The 12,346-nt window shown below is 47.9% G+C and overlaps 1 protein-coding gene across 2 annotated transcripts in view; it reads left to right on the forward strand.

The window, feature by feature from the left end:
* Nucleotides 1–12,346, forward strand: part of SVOPL (SVOP like) — a 52,411-nt gene that overhangs the window by 14,257 nt on the left and 25,808 nt on the right. For both annotated transcript variants that reach the window (XM_037049118.1, XM_037049117.1), the window contains 3 exons: nucleotides 3,521–3,592; nucleotides 6,655–6,779; nucleotides 10,081–10,144. In XM_037049118.1, the coding sequence (XP_036905013.1) occupies nucleotides 3,521–3,592; nucleotides 6,655–6,779; nucleotides 10,081–10,144 (261 nt within the window). The remainder of the gene's footprint in view (nucleotides 1–3,520; nucleotides 3,593–6,654; nucleotides 6,780–10,080; nucleotides 10,145–12,346) is intronic.

A 12,346-nucleotide genomic window follows, 5' to 3' on the forward strand; every position in this document is an offset into this window, starting at 1 on the left:
ATCTTCATCTTTTTAAAAATATTTTATTTATTTATCTTTAGAGGGAAAGGGAAGGAGAGAAGTACCAATGTATGGTTGCCTCTCGTGAGTCCCCTGCTGGGGACTGGCCTGCAACCCAGGCATGTGCCCTAACTGGGAATCGAACCGCGATCGTGTGGTTCGCAGGCCCGCACTCAATCCACTGAGCTACACCAGCCAGGTGATCTTCATCTTTTTCTTAAATAAGTCCCTTTAACGTTTCATTTAATAATGGTTCGGTGATGATGAACTCTTAGTTTTTTCTTTGTCTAGGAAACTCTTTATCTGCCCTTCGATTCTAAATGATAGCTTCGCTGGGTAGAGCAATCTTGGCTGTAGGTCTCTGCTTTTCATAACTTTGAATATTTTTTGGGAATCCCTTCTAGACTACAAAGTTTATTTTGAGAAATCAGTTGCAGTCTTATGGGAACTCTCTCGTAAGTAACTGATGGCTTTTTTCTTGCTGCTTTTAAGAGTATGTCTTTATCTTTAATCTTTGGTGTTTTAATTATGATGTGTTTTGGTGTAGGCCTCTTTGCATCCATCTTATTTGGGACTTTCTCTGCATCCTGGACTCATATGTCTGTTTTCTATGCCAAATTGGGAAAGTTTTCTTTCATTATTTTTTCAAGTAGATTTTTGGTTTCTTGCTTCTGACACCCCTGTGATGTGAATGTCGGAATGCTTGGAGTTGTCCCAGAGGCTGTGTACACCATCCTCATTTTTTTTATACATTCTTTTTTCTTCTTGTTCTGGTTGGTTGCTTTTTGCTTCTTTATGTTCCAAATCATTGATTTGATTATTGGCTTCATCCACTCTACTTTTTCTTTCCCTGTAAATTGTTCTTTATTTCAATTAGTGTATCCTTCGTTTTTGGCTGAGTCTTTTTCATGCTGCGGAGGTCCTCACTAAGTTCCCTGAGCATCCTTATAACCAGTGTTTTGAACTCTGCATCTGATAGATTGCTCTTCTCCATTTTGTTTAGTTCTTTCTCCAGAGTTTTGATCTGTTCTTTCATTTGGTCCATGTTTCTTCGTCTCCTCATTTTGGCAGCCTCCCTGTGTTTGTTTCTATGTATTAGGTAGAGCTGCTATGAGTCCCCATCTTGGTGGCATGGCCTAATGTAGTAGGTGTCCTGTAGGGTCCAGTGGCACAGCCTCCCCTATCACCCAAGCTGGGTACTTGAGATGCACCCTTTGTGGGATGAGTACATACACCCTCCTCTTGCAGTTGAGAATTAGTTGCTGTCGGCAGGTCAGTGGGAGGGATTTACCTAGGCCAGTCGGTTGCAAGGATTGGCTGTGACCACTGACCACCAAGGTCCACCCTCTGTGGAGTATCAGCTGTGCAGGACTAGGCTGGTGGTGTTTCAGTGTGGTCTGTAGTTGTCCACTGAGCAGGCAGGCTCTCGAATTTCCCTGGTGATACAAGCCAAGGTCAGCCCCCACCTGCGTTTTGTCTGGGGCCACCCTGCCTAAACTATAGAGCAATCTGAGATGGTTTCTCCTTGTGCTGGGCTTCGAGATTCCCGGGTGAAGCCAAGCTGTGAATCTAGGCTGGCTGCTGCTAGTGCCGGGCCTGGGGCCACTTAGCAAGGGGTTTGGGGGCTGGGGACTCACTGATGCTCGCTATTGCTTGTTTGAAAGGATAGAGGAAGTTGTGAAGTATGAGCCTGGACCAGCCATTGATTGATATGGAAAAGCCAGTGTAAACAGTTGTTAGTTGGGTGGGATGGAGTGTCAGGGGGTCTCCAGGGTGGGGCAAACAGTATTAGCCAGGCTGATGGAGTTTCGAGTATGGCACCTGCTTGCTGGCTCTCCGGCTCTGTGAGGGGAGGGTTCAGAAAAGGGACAATGGACTCTGCCCGACTTTCTGTCTGGGAGAAAGCTGTCCCCCAGCTCCTGCCTTGATGCCAGAGGCATCAATTCCTCCCTGGATGTCACTGGTGCCTTTTAAGCTGCTGCTCTGGGTGGGGAGCTCTGAGGGAGTGAGTCTGAGTAGGTGAGTCCATGTGTGGGTTCTTTAAGAGGAAATGCTTGGAGGGGTCCAGAAGTCTCTTCCACCAACTCAATCCCCACTGTTTTTTACAGCCAGAAATGATGGGGCTTTTTCTTCCTGGCACTGGAACCCTGAGCTGGAGGCCCTGGTGTGGAGCTGGGATCCTCGCTGCTGAGATATCCCTCCCAAACTTTTAGCCACCAGGCGAGGATGTGGGACCAGGCTGTTCCATGTCTCTGCCCCTCTTACCAGTCCGAAACGAATGTTATTTCTTGAATTCCATAGTTGGCAGACTTCCATTCCACTCGATTGCTGATGGTTCTGAGTGATGGTTGTCCTATAATTTAGTTGTAGTTTTGATGTGGTTGTGTGAGGAGGTGAGCCGTGTGTACCCAACATTTTGCAAAAACGGAAGGGCGTGCCATCAGAGAGAAAATTATCCCGGGATAAAAAAAAGCCCTTCATATGTAGTAAGTTTAGATTTATGCAAAATGTCTCGCACTTTCCTTGTTGTTAGTGTTTTGCAGGGGACTGATTTGAGTTCGTTGTCGGTAAGTAGGTGTCCCAGGACTGGCGTTGAGAAAACACTGGTCTTCCCTCTTCGTTTCTATCCTAGAAAGAATAGTGCACAGAGGAAACACAAGGCTTTTGTCATTCAAGAATAGATATGACTTTTTTTATAGTTCCCTGTAGAAGAAATGGGTCTGTGTATCTTCCTTGTGAAGAGTAAGGAAGAGAGATAAGGAGAAAGCAAAGTAGGCAGCGGAGAGAAAGAGATGTTCTTCATCCAAAAAGTGTTAGAAATGACAGCTACCTCCTTTCCTTTGATTGACCTGGAAGCAATCAGTCAGGGATGTTATTAGAAGGCAGAGCAAGTAAAGGTCAGAGCTGCTAAAGGCAGAAAAATAAGTCACCCGGAAGCATAGACATTAGATTATGACTCAAGCTGAGTCAAAAATGCTGGTATCACATCCAGCATCCTGAGTTTTCTCAGGGCAGATCGCACCACTGTGAGAACATGTAAGGAAATCAGGTTTTTATATTAGATCTGAAGAGTGTTTCTAAATGAATGAATGGTTTTGGTATTTGTTTAAAGTTCATGTTTACCTGTAATAACATAAAGGAGACTGCTTCTGGAAGTCTCAGCTTGTGTACAGAATCGGAGCATGAAGGCATAGAGTTTTTTGAGTTATTAAAATGAAATTCACAATTACACACCTGAGCTGATAGGGCCAGTCCATCATCTTAGATTGCAGGGGAAAGCGGTTGCCTGTTCTTTTCACCTGTTTCCACTAGGTGGCAGTGTTTCCAGGTGGGAACGCAGCCTCCCAGGCCCTGAACACGTTAAACAGGAGTCAGGGCAGGTTTGTGTGAAACCAGCTCTTTGCTTCCAGCCCGTGCACAGTGCTAATGCACCTGCAAGTCAGAAGGATGCTTAATGCAGCAAATTGGAAGGTTATCAGAACTCTGCTTAGCGGACGATTTTTTCTCACCCCCCTTCCAGATGGTGTTTTTCGGCTACATGGTCTTCAGCATGCTCTTCGGCCTCCTGGCTGACAGATACGGCCGCTGGAAGGTAGGTCGGCCCTGAAGGATGATTTGCAATTTTCTTTACCAGACATTTCTCTACCGATGCCCCAGATCGAAAGTGTAGACCTGCCCTGTTCTGACATCACATGCCTGAATCCCAGGCCTGTCTTCTTGCTTTCTCATCTTTCCTGAGGCACCTGTCCCTGTACTTGGTCCCCATCGTCCAGGTACAGAGTCGATGGAGGTGCATAGTTAGAACATATTAGAATGTGGGAACTTGCACATAGACACATAGCAGGTTCCCATTAGTTAACTGTGAAACGGAGTCATTTGCTCACAGTCACCCACCTCCTGAGATGAAACGTCAAACCAAATCGATGTCTTCTGGGCACAAACCCAGGTCCTGTCTGTTTTCTCGTGGGGAAGGCCTCACTAAGCATACACGCACAGGGAGAAACCCTAAAGGAAAACATTCGTAGAATTGGCTGTATGTTTTGAAGTACACAAAATAAATATCGTAGACTCATAAATTACACGAAAACACCAATATCTCAAAAAAAAAACCCATAAAGAGCACAAAGAAGCATTTGCAAAACATGTACAAATAGTTGAGAAACCTTAAACGGCTTTTAACCACGGGAGTCATCAAAAGCAAAATTGCGTAGTGTCAATGGAAAGAAAAGTGAATCTCTTCACATTTAAGAGAGAAGATGATTTGGGTCTTACCGAGGGTGACAACCCAAGAGCAAGGCTTCCGGAAGCCTGAAAGGGCACTCCAACTTCAGAGAAATGAGTGGCGCTCCAAGAGGTGGGGAAAAGAAGCAGAAGTACGCTGGGCACGTCAGAAGCTCGGATGAGGGTACGCACATTCCAGCCACCGCAAGTGGAAGGAACGCGTGAGAAGGACAAGGTGGGGCATCATGGCGTCCATCCCGGAGAGGACCTACAGGGCAGATCGGGCCGGGTCTGGAAACAGTGGAATTGCGTTGGAACCGCTGGAGATGCGCCTTTAGGTGGATATTGAGCGAACAGACGCTGTTGTTTGTCGTTGTTGACTTGGTGGACGAACAGGGGCCGCATACTAAGCCTGACAATCTCAGGGGAGGCCGGCGTGGCGGCCGTACAATCTCGGAGACCTAAAGTCGCACTACAGAGGATGGTCCGAAGTTAAAACTTTCTAACTAAGAGCAGGTCCTGGTGGGCAGTCGCGTCTCAGGCTAGACTCTCCCCTGACAAAAGTCGATCTCTACCTTAACTGAGCCTGTCTGCTGCCCCGTTGCTTCTGCGGTAGCATTCCTTTGAAATGGCAGCTTTCCTTTATCCAGACCCCTCCGAGCACAGGTACCGCACCTCAGGGAGACCACAAATCCCCTCCTCGTTACCCTTATCCTGTTAATTGTTGACTGTTAGCTCTCCTGTAGCCACTTATTACAAGCAGCAGGTGTCTATCATTTTACTTTGTATCCAATCCCGGAGTTCTCCCTCTCACTACTGTGCTTTCTCCCGCCTCCCTAAGCTACCACCAATAGATTTCATGTAACCCACTCTCGTCTTCTCTTTCCGCTGTAAGGTCGAAGGTTAAGGTGCAAGACTGTCATTTCCTGCAGCATTTTCTCAATTTGGTGAGGTTTTGCCTCCTGGCCATTGTCATCGGTTCGGCTCAAATAAAGTCATCAACGTCCTTAACAGGTTTGGGCGTCTCTTACCTTGACCACGTTTAGCTGTGCAACTGTGCAGGACATGGGAGGCTGGACATTGTGGTGTGTGCCTCAGCGGGAAGCCTGGTTACTCTGGCAGCCGGACTAGCGTAAGCCCCCGCTTATTTCCTCAAAGGCCAGGTACCATTCCTTTCTTATCGAATCCATTTCAAGCATCAGATTCATCCGGAATTTTTTCGTGAAGAGACCTGCAAAGGTAGAGGTGGCTTCACCTACTATTGGCATTGTTTTTCTGACCACGAGAATATCCACCCTCCTCACCTGACAGTTTCATTCCAGACTTCCAGCCTGATCCTCAGAGAACCAAAAAGATCTATGTGCATTCATCACTGCAGCTCATTTTAATAGAAAGTGTGAGATCACCTCAACATTCAATAATAGGGGAAAGGCTTATGCATTATATCATATGTGTTACAGTACATCTTTCCAGTGGAATATTGTACAGCCATTGGAACAGGGAAAATAGGGTAAAATCATGTTAACGCTGTTATCTCTGGGTTGGAGAGTCAAGGGTGGTTTAAGTAGGTTGATTCTTTTTGGTTTTTTTCTTCTCTCACATTTTCTACTATACACTTGTGTTCTTGCATTAGAGAAAAAGCAACACTCTCAATTCTCCTCCTTTCACCCACTCCCAACGCAAAGTCTCCCGTGCCCCCAACGCCTTCGTGAGCAGGGAGGGCAAGGCTCCACATTCTCTGTGCAGCTGGGATATTTCAAGAAACAGCTACCCTCCAAATCATGATGGAAACATCGGCTCTCACAAATCTGACAAATCCAGCGAGCCCGAGTGACCTTCCGAGGGCCATCTGGTCACAAATTCCGTCCACGGCAATCCCGCCCAAGCCTAGAACTTCCTCAGCGAGAGGTTTATCTTTGCCTGGTTCTTCTGCCTCTCGGTTAACACACCCGTGAAATTCCAGAGTAATCCTCTTTTCTAGATCCCTCGGGGGCAGAGGGGGAGGCAGGGCCATTCTCAGTGAGGGTGAACTCCCTGATAATCCAGCCTCAGAGATTTCCCCGCCTTGCTTTCTTTTAACTGCCTGTAATCTTCCCCCCGGCCCCGCCTTCATTCCAAGTGTGCGGAAGGAACCCCGAAGCTGTACTTCTCCAGAGCATCCGTGATCCTGCTCCCCAGTGCTTGTTGCAGTTTGCCTCGAATAAACTCATAAAAATTCTCTGCCGGTTTGAAGGTTCTCCCGTCCACCTAATGCAGGGCTTTCACACAATAGAATGTCATGCACGGCATTGTTGGGTGACTGTGAGACATCAGTGAGCTCCCAGGGCAGCAAACAGCTGGGCGGGAATGGAAAATCACCTTCAGAAGATAGGTTTTCTCCCCTGTCCGCTACGGAGGCAGGTCCCGCTAATAAGCTTCTTTTTGTCCATTCAGATTTTGCTCATCTCGTTCCTGTGGGGAGCCTACTTCTCCTTGCTGACCTCCTTCTCGCCCTCGTACATCTGGTTTGTCTTTCTGCGGATGATGGTGGGCTGTGGCGTGTCCGGCCACGCGCAAGGGTAAAGGACTGGCCTGGAGGGCCCCTGGGGGAGACATACAGACAGTCACTCGCATGGACACAGATGCTGTGGTTGCTAGGTTAACAACGTCAATAAGTTGCAAATATGGACTTTACGGGTACTAATTATTTTTGAGGGTTTTTTTTTAAGCGATGGCTGCTTATTGCTCTTAGTTGCTCCTGGCCCATCCAAACGATGTCTGATGGGCAAGCTAGCAGATTGCTGGATTGAACGGGTGGCAGCTTATTTGTTCCAAAGGCTACTCGGTATTTATTTTTAGAAAAATACTATGTTGTTAGACTCAATGCTAAACCAAAAATGTCAGCCCCCAACCCAGCCTATTCATTTCTTGAGAATTTGTTGGGAGAGTGTAGTTTGACCCTGAGCACCTGTAACACTTCGGAGTAACCACTTGCAAGGGTCATGGCCCTGTGATTTAAGACTGTGTCAAATGAATTGCAAAGCCGGGTACACGGTATTGAAAGATGGCCTTGGGTGAGTGTGCAGTAGCTTGTGCGTGGGTGTGAAAGGGATAATGCTAACTTTTCAGCCATTTCGGGAGCTTCCCTTAAATTAACAGGGACCCTCAGGCTCTTCTCTCCCGGGCACTGGAGAGCAAGGTCCCTTAGAATCTGTTAGGAGACATCAAAACACCTGTTTGTTACCTCAGTGCATTAGGGAGAGAGTTGATCTTCCCTAGGGCGTAGGTTAAGCGTCAGTCTGCACTTCGGGGCCCTGGAGGAGTAGATCAGGCAGGATTTTAGGGGCATCCCTCAGAGGGAAGCCCAGTAAATACATCTGTTTAAAACCCCAGGCCCTTGCTTACAACTGCAATGGAGAAGAACAGCGAGAACACTGAGGGCAGGTGTGTTCATTTAGTCTTCTCTTCACGGAATTAACGTGGACATAATTAGAAACCTGTGCGTTGGCTGCCGTCGTTAGTTGAGGAAACTCCCCGTGATTGGGTGTGTGTTGATTTCCCAAGAATGTTTTAGAAAAGAGAATCAGATCTGGAAAAGCATTTCCAACACGTCTCTCGGCATAAGAGATAGGCTGACATCCCTTAAATAGAAAGAGATAACTGGGGATAAAGAACTTGGACTTCCTCTAATTTGGGGAGTAAGAGTGTTCGTGTAACACTGGGAATAGAAACGTAAACAGAAGAGTAGTTTTAAGTTGGCTTCTCTTTTTTCGTATGTGGGTAACTACAGTGAGAGGCAACAAGCCTTTGTTTAATCCAAGAGAACAGGTATTCATTCGGGAGGCACCGATTCAGGCAAAAACCCAGCATTCCAGTTAGGAGGGAAAAGCAAAAAGGCATTTATGAGAAAGAGAAGGGAAATAATTACGTGACTAGAAGGAGGAATTTCTGTGGCTGCAGATAAGCTAAGCAAGGAATGTCTATAGGCAGAGATAAGCTGACACAGTGACCAATTCTAAAGAATGACTTCAATTTTCTCCTTTCCTGTTATCTCTGCGAATAGTTGTTTGGAAGACAGAGCTGCTTCAGGCACAGTCCAAAGGTCATTTGCCCAGTTTTAACCTCCCAGAGGTTTGAGAACGAGACGCTCAAGGCAGTTCTTCCAGGGTGGAGTTTCAACTCCACGGTGAAGTTGCCCTGTGTATATCATTTTTTTTTACAGCTGTAACAATTACATTTCGATGCATGATTGCCTAGGAAAAACTCTCTTCTCTTTTCCTTTAACACTTGCACCGTTTCTGAGAATACTTCACTTCTGCCAACTGTGTGGATTTTTTTTTTTTTTTTTCACATCAACCTCTCTGGCTCCAGCTGGATGCCCCACAGTTCAGTTCTGACCCGAACTGGAGTGAGAGCAGGTCCCGCAAGGCTGCCCCCACCCCCCCACCCCCCTGCTCCACACACCACTTGCAAGTCGTAGGTCTTCCTACCCACAACTTCTGTCTAACTTGGCTCCAAATCGGAAGTTGCCACAGACCCCTTCTCAGGTTTGGGAATTTGCGTGAGTGGCTGACAAAACCCAGGCAAGCCGTTTACTTACTATTGCAGACGGATTATTTATTATAAAGGGTATGAATGAACAGCCAGATGAAAATAGACATAGGGAATGGTCTGGAAAGGCCTGGAGCCTCGGAGCTCCTGGCCCCGTGGAGCTGGGGCTGCCCTCCCGGGATGGATGTGCTCCCCAGAAGTGTCTTTGATACCACACTTTGGGGATTTTCAGGGAGGCTTCACCATGGAGGCGTGATGGGTCACTGACTCATTTTCCAGTCCCTCTTCTCTCGCTGGAGGGTCCGGGTAGAACTGAATGTTCCAAGTTTCTGAGCATGTCAGTCTTCCCAGTGACCAGCACCCATCCGGGAGCCTGCCGAGAGGGACCTCTTTGGGACAAGAAATGGTCCTCTCGAGGCAGGAAATTCAGGATGGGGAACGAAGGCCAGAGGCCCTACCCCTTCCTTTCTCCATCTTGGCTGGAGCATCACAGACCGCCTCCTACCACCCCCTGCCCCACCCCACCCCCAATTTCCTGTAATTGGGAAAACCAAAAAGAAGTTGCTTTCTGGAGAGGAGAGACAAGGATGAGCCATGGAGGTGGCCTCCCCACCAGCATCAGGAGCAGAGGACAGACCACCCCACCTACCCCCTCGCCCACATTTAATAGCAACCTCCCCCCAGACGCCACTGGCGCATCTAGTTCTCCAAGTTGCCTGCTCTTGTTTTTTTTTTGAGTGCGTACTATCGCTTTAATAAACTTACTGTGCTTTGCTGAATCTTTCTGCCCTGCTCTTGAATTCCCTCTTGTGCAGAGACAGGGACCTGGATTGGGTTGAGGTCTGCCTTTGGCCTCCTCCGCAGGCAGCTCCCAGCGCCACTGTGATCCAAGAAATTCCAGGGTTTCAGGAGCTGGGGGTCAGGAGGCCAGAGTCAAAGAGCCAGTGTTAGCAGGAACCAGGGCAGAGACCGAGACGCGTACTTCTCACCAGTTCACTGTGACGAACGTCCGGGTTTTCTAGTGCTTTCTCTGTGACAAGAAAAATTATGATTGTTAAAATATGTTCTTTGGGTTTTTTTGTTTTTTTTTAAAATATTTTATTTATTTATCTTTAGAGGGTAAGGAGAGAGGGAGAGAAACATCAATGTATGTTTGCCTTTTGTGCATCCCCTGCTGGGAGTTGGCCTGCAGGGAACCAGCCTGCAACCCAGGCATGTGCCCTGACTGGGAATCGAACCGAGATCCTCTGGTTCGCAGGCCTGTGCTCAATCCACACGTTCTTTGGTTTTATAACAACAAAATTATGCTTTCTCCCCTTCCCGTTTCAGGCTCATCATAAAGACTGAGTTTTTGCCTACAAAATACCGAGGCTACATGCTTCCCTTGTCGCAGGTAAGGTGAGACAGGAGTTCCTCCCAGCCTCCCGGTCCCAGAGACCAGCAGGTGCCTGATTGGCACACCCTGTATGGCCGGGTACCAGCCGAAGGGCATCCGGAATGCTTGACACCGGAGTCTATTTCCAGGGCTTTCCGAGCCAGGTCCTCTCTCGTCCACAGTCGCATTTGGAACACAGCGCCCCCTTCCTCAACAACCAGGAGATACGGCGCGGGCTGACTTTGCTGGGATGGCAGAAGCCCCAGAATGCACCTGGGTTGAACTGTCTCTGTGCAGGGACACAGCTGCCCCCGCCCCCACCATCTCGCTTCCCTGCCAAGGATACGAGTGTCTGCCAGTCCCCGATTGGCCCACGCCTGTGGGAACATGCCACACTGCCACCTCCCTGATCTGTCCGGGTGAGAAGCCTGAGGCGCTCTCAGGCCCTCCCCAGACCCTGCTGGCCACTGCTTCTGTTTTGCATCCAGAAGCCACGTCAGTCTGCGTGTCCTTGTCCCATCTTTGAGGTCATCGTTATCCCCAAGCACCGACCTTTCAGAGGTCTCGAGAAAGAGACCACCCTTCCCACTGAGCATTATATATTTGGCAATAAATAAAGTAGTGCAGGGTATTGCTTTTACATTTATTTCTAATTTTTCTGATACTGAATTTAGGCAATGAAAATAATAACAGCAGAATATTAGAACCTAACAAACACCGAGTAACTCTTTCGGTTCCTCCCAGATCCCTCTCTCCGATTCTTTGTTGACACAGACGCTGGCACCTTCAGTCCTTGGGGGCTGGACTTTCCATTTAATGTGACTTCACTGGTACGGTCCTGCTCAAGGTCACCTGTGGGCGTTTTCTCGTACACTAGCCACGCCGTCCTTAGCGTGCTTCCTGGTTATGCATGGTCTTGGCTTGGTCTTCAGGTCTCCTCAGGTCGTCTGATTTACTCCAATGTGTTCAGCCAGCTATGTGTATATAACCTCCCCCCAAAATCTTTATCCACAGCCGAGAGTACCCCCTTGACCTTCAGACCCAGGTGGCCAATCACCTGACAGCGACTTGACTATCCTACCAGTCTCGTAAACACAGCATCCAGAGGCCTAACCTTCTCATCTTCCTCTCAGGACTCTCAATTTGCTTTCCGGTAACAGCAAACGCTGTCCCTTAGTCATCTGAGCCACACACTCAGGAGCCATCCTGGACCCCTCCCAGGCCCTCACACCCTACTGATTCATCCCCCACCCCCCTCAACAGCTGTGCCGTTTCATCAGTCCCATCTCTTTTATCTCCCAAAGGTGTGCCATGGGCATAAGTTAAAAACAATTTGGGGGGTCATTTCATGACCACCATTTTTTTCAATGCCACATCACCTGTTATCCAGTGGCCTGCAATGGTGTGTCACCTTCAGGGAGGTCGTCCCTGATCACTCAAGTCACTCTCCATCACATTCCTCTGTTTGTGAAGCTCTTACCACTACCTGAAGTAGTCGTGTTTGGGTTTTTTTGGAGTAGAATTCCTTGGTGATGAAATAGTCACCCCTAAGTGATCCCCCAAAGGATCTTTCATAATAGTAATCTTCTCTGTGGAATGAAATTATCATTTATTCTCTGTCTTGTGAGAGGAAATAACGCTCGCTCAAAATTGTCCTCATTTCCAGCCCGTAGGGCCTGGATTGGCTGCTATGTTATTTGTTGATATCAAATGAGCTCCAAGCTGTATTTTTGAGCGTGAAAAGCAAAGTATAAATCCTTATTTTTACTATGTTACCATTTGTGAAAAAAGAGAACGTAATACCATAGCTTTATTAGCTTGGGACAGCTTTAGCAGGGTGTGAGGAAAACTGATGCTCGTTCCTTCTGAGAAGAAAAACTGACGGCAGGGAACTGGAATAAAATCTTTTTACGGGTTCTCTGTACCTTGAGTTACGAACCAATGAATTATTTATCCAGGAAAACAAAAGTCAGTGCCTGGGGCCCCCGATTTTTAAAACTTTGGTGGCATTTTTGACCCTTGGTCTAGCTGAGTGTCCCACTCACAGACAAGCAGACAAAGCCTCGGGGAAATGGAGGGACCTTCCCTGTTCATCCAGGTCCCAGGTGGAACCTCAGCCCCGGCTCCTCAGCCAGACCCTCTTCCGGCGGTGACACGCTGGACGCAGGGCAGCTCCGAGGGAGGACAGCCATGTGGAGTGCGTTGGAGAGGAGCCATTTC

Source organism: Sturnira hondurensis, unplaced genomic scaffold (genome assembly GCF_014824575.4).
Source record: "Sturnira hondurensis isolate 20B ecotype Veracruz unplaced genomic scaffold, ASM1482457v3 Scaffold0006437, whole genome shotgun sequence".
NCBI classification, from domain to species: Eukaryota; Metazoa; Chordata; class Mammalia; order Chiroptera; family Phyllostomidae; genus Sturnira; species Sturnira hondurensis.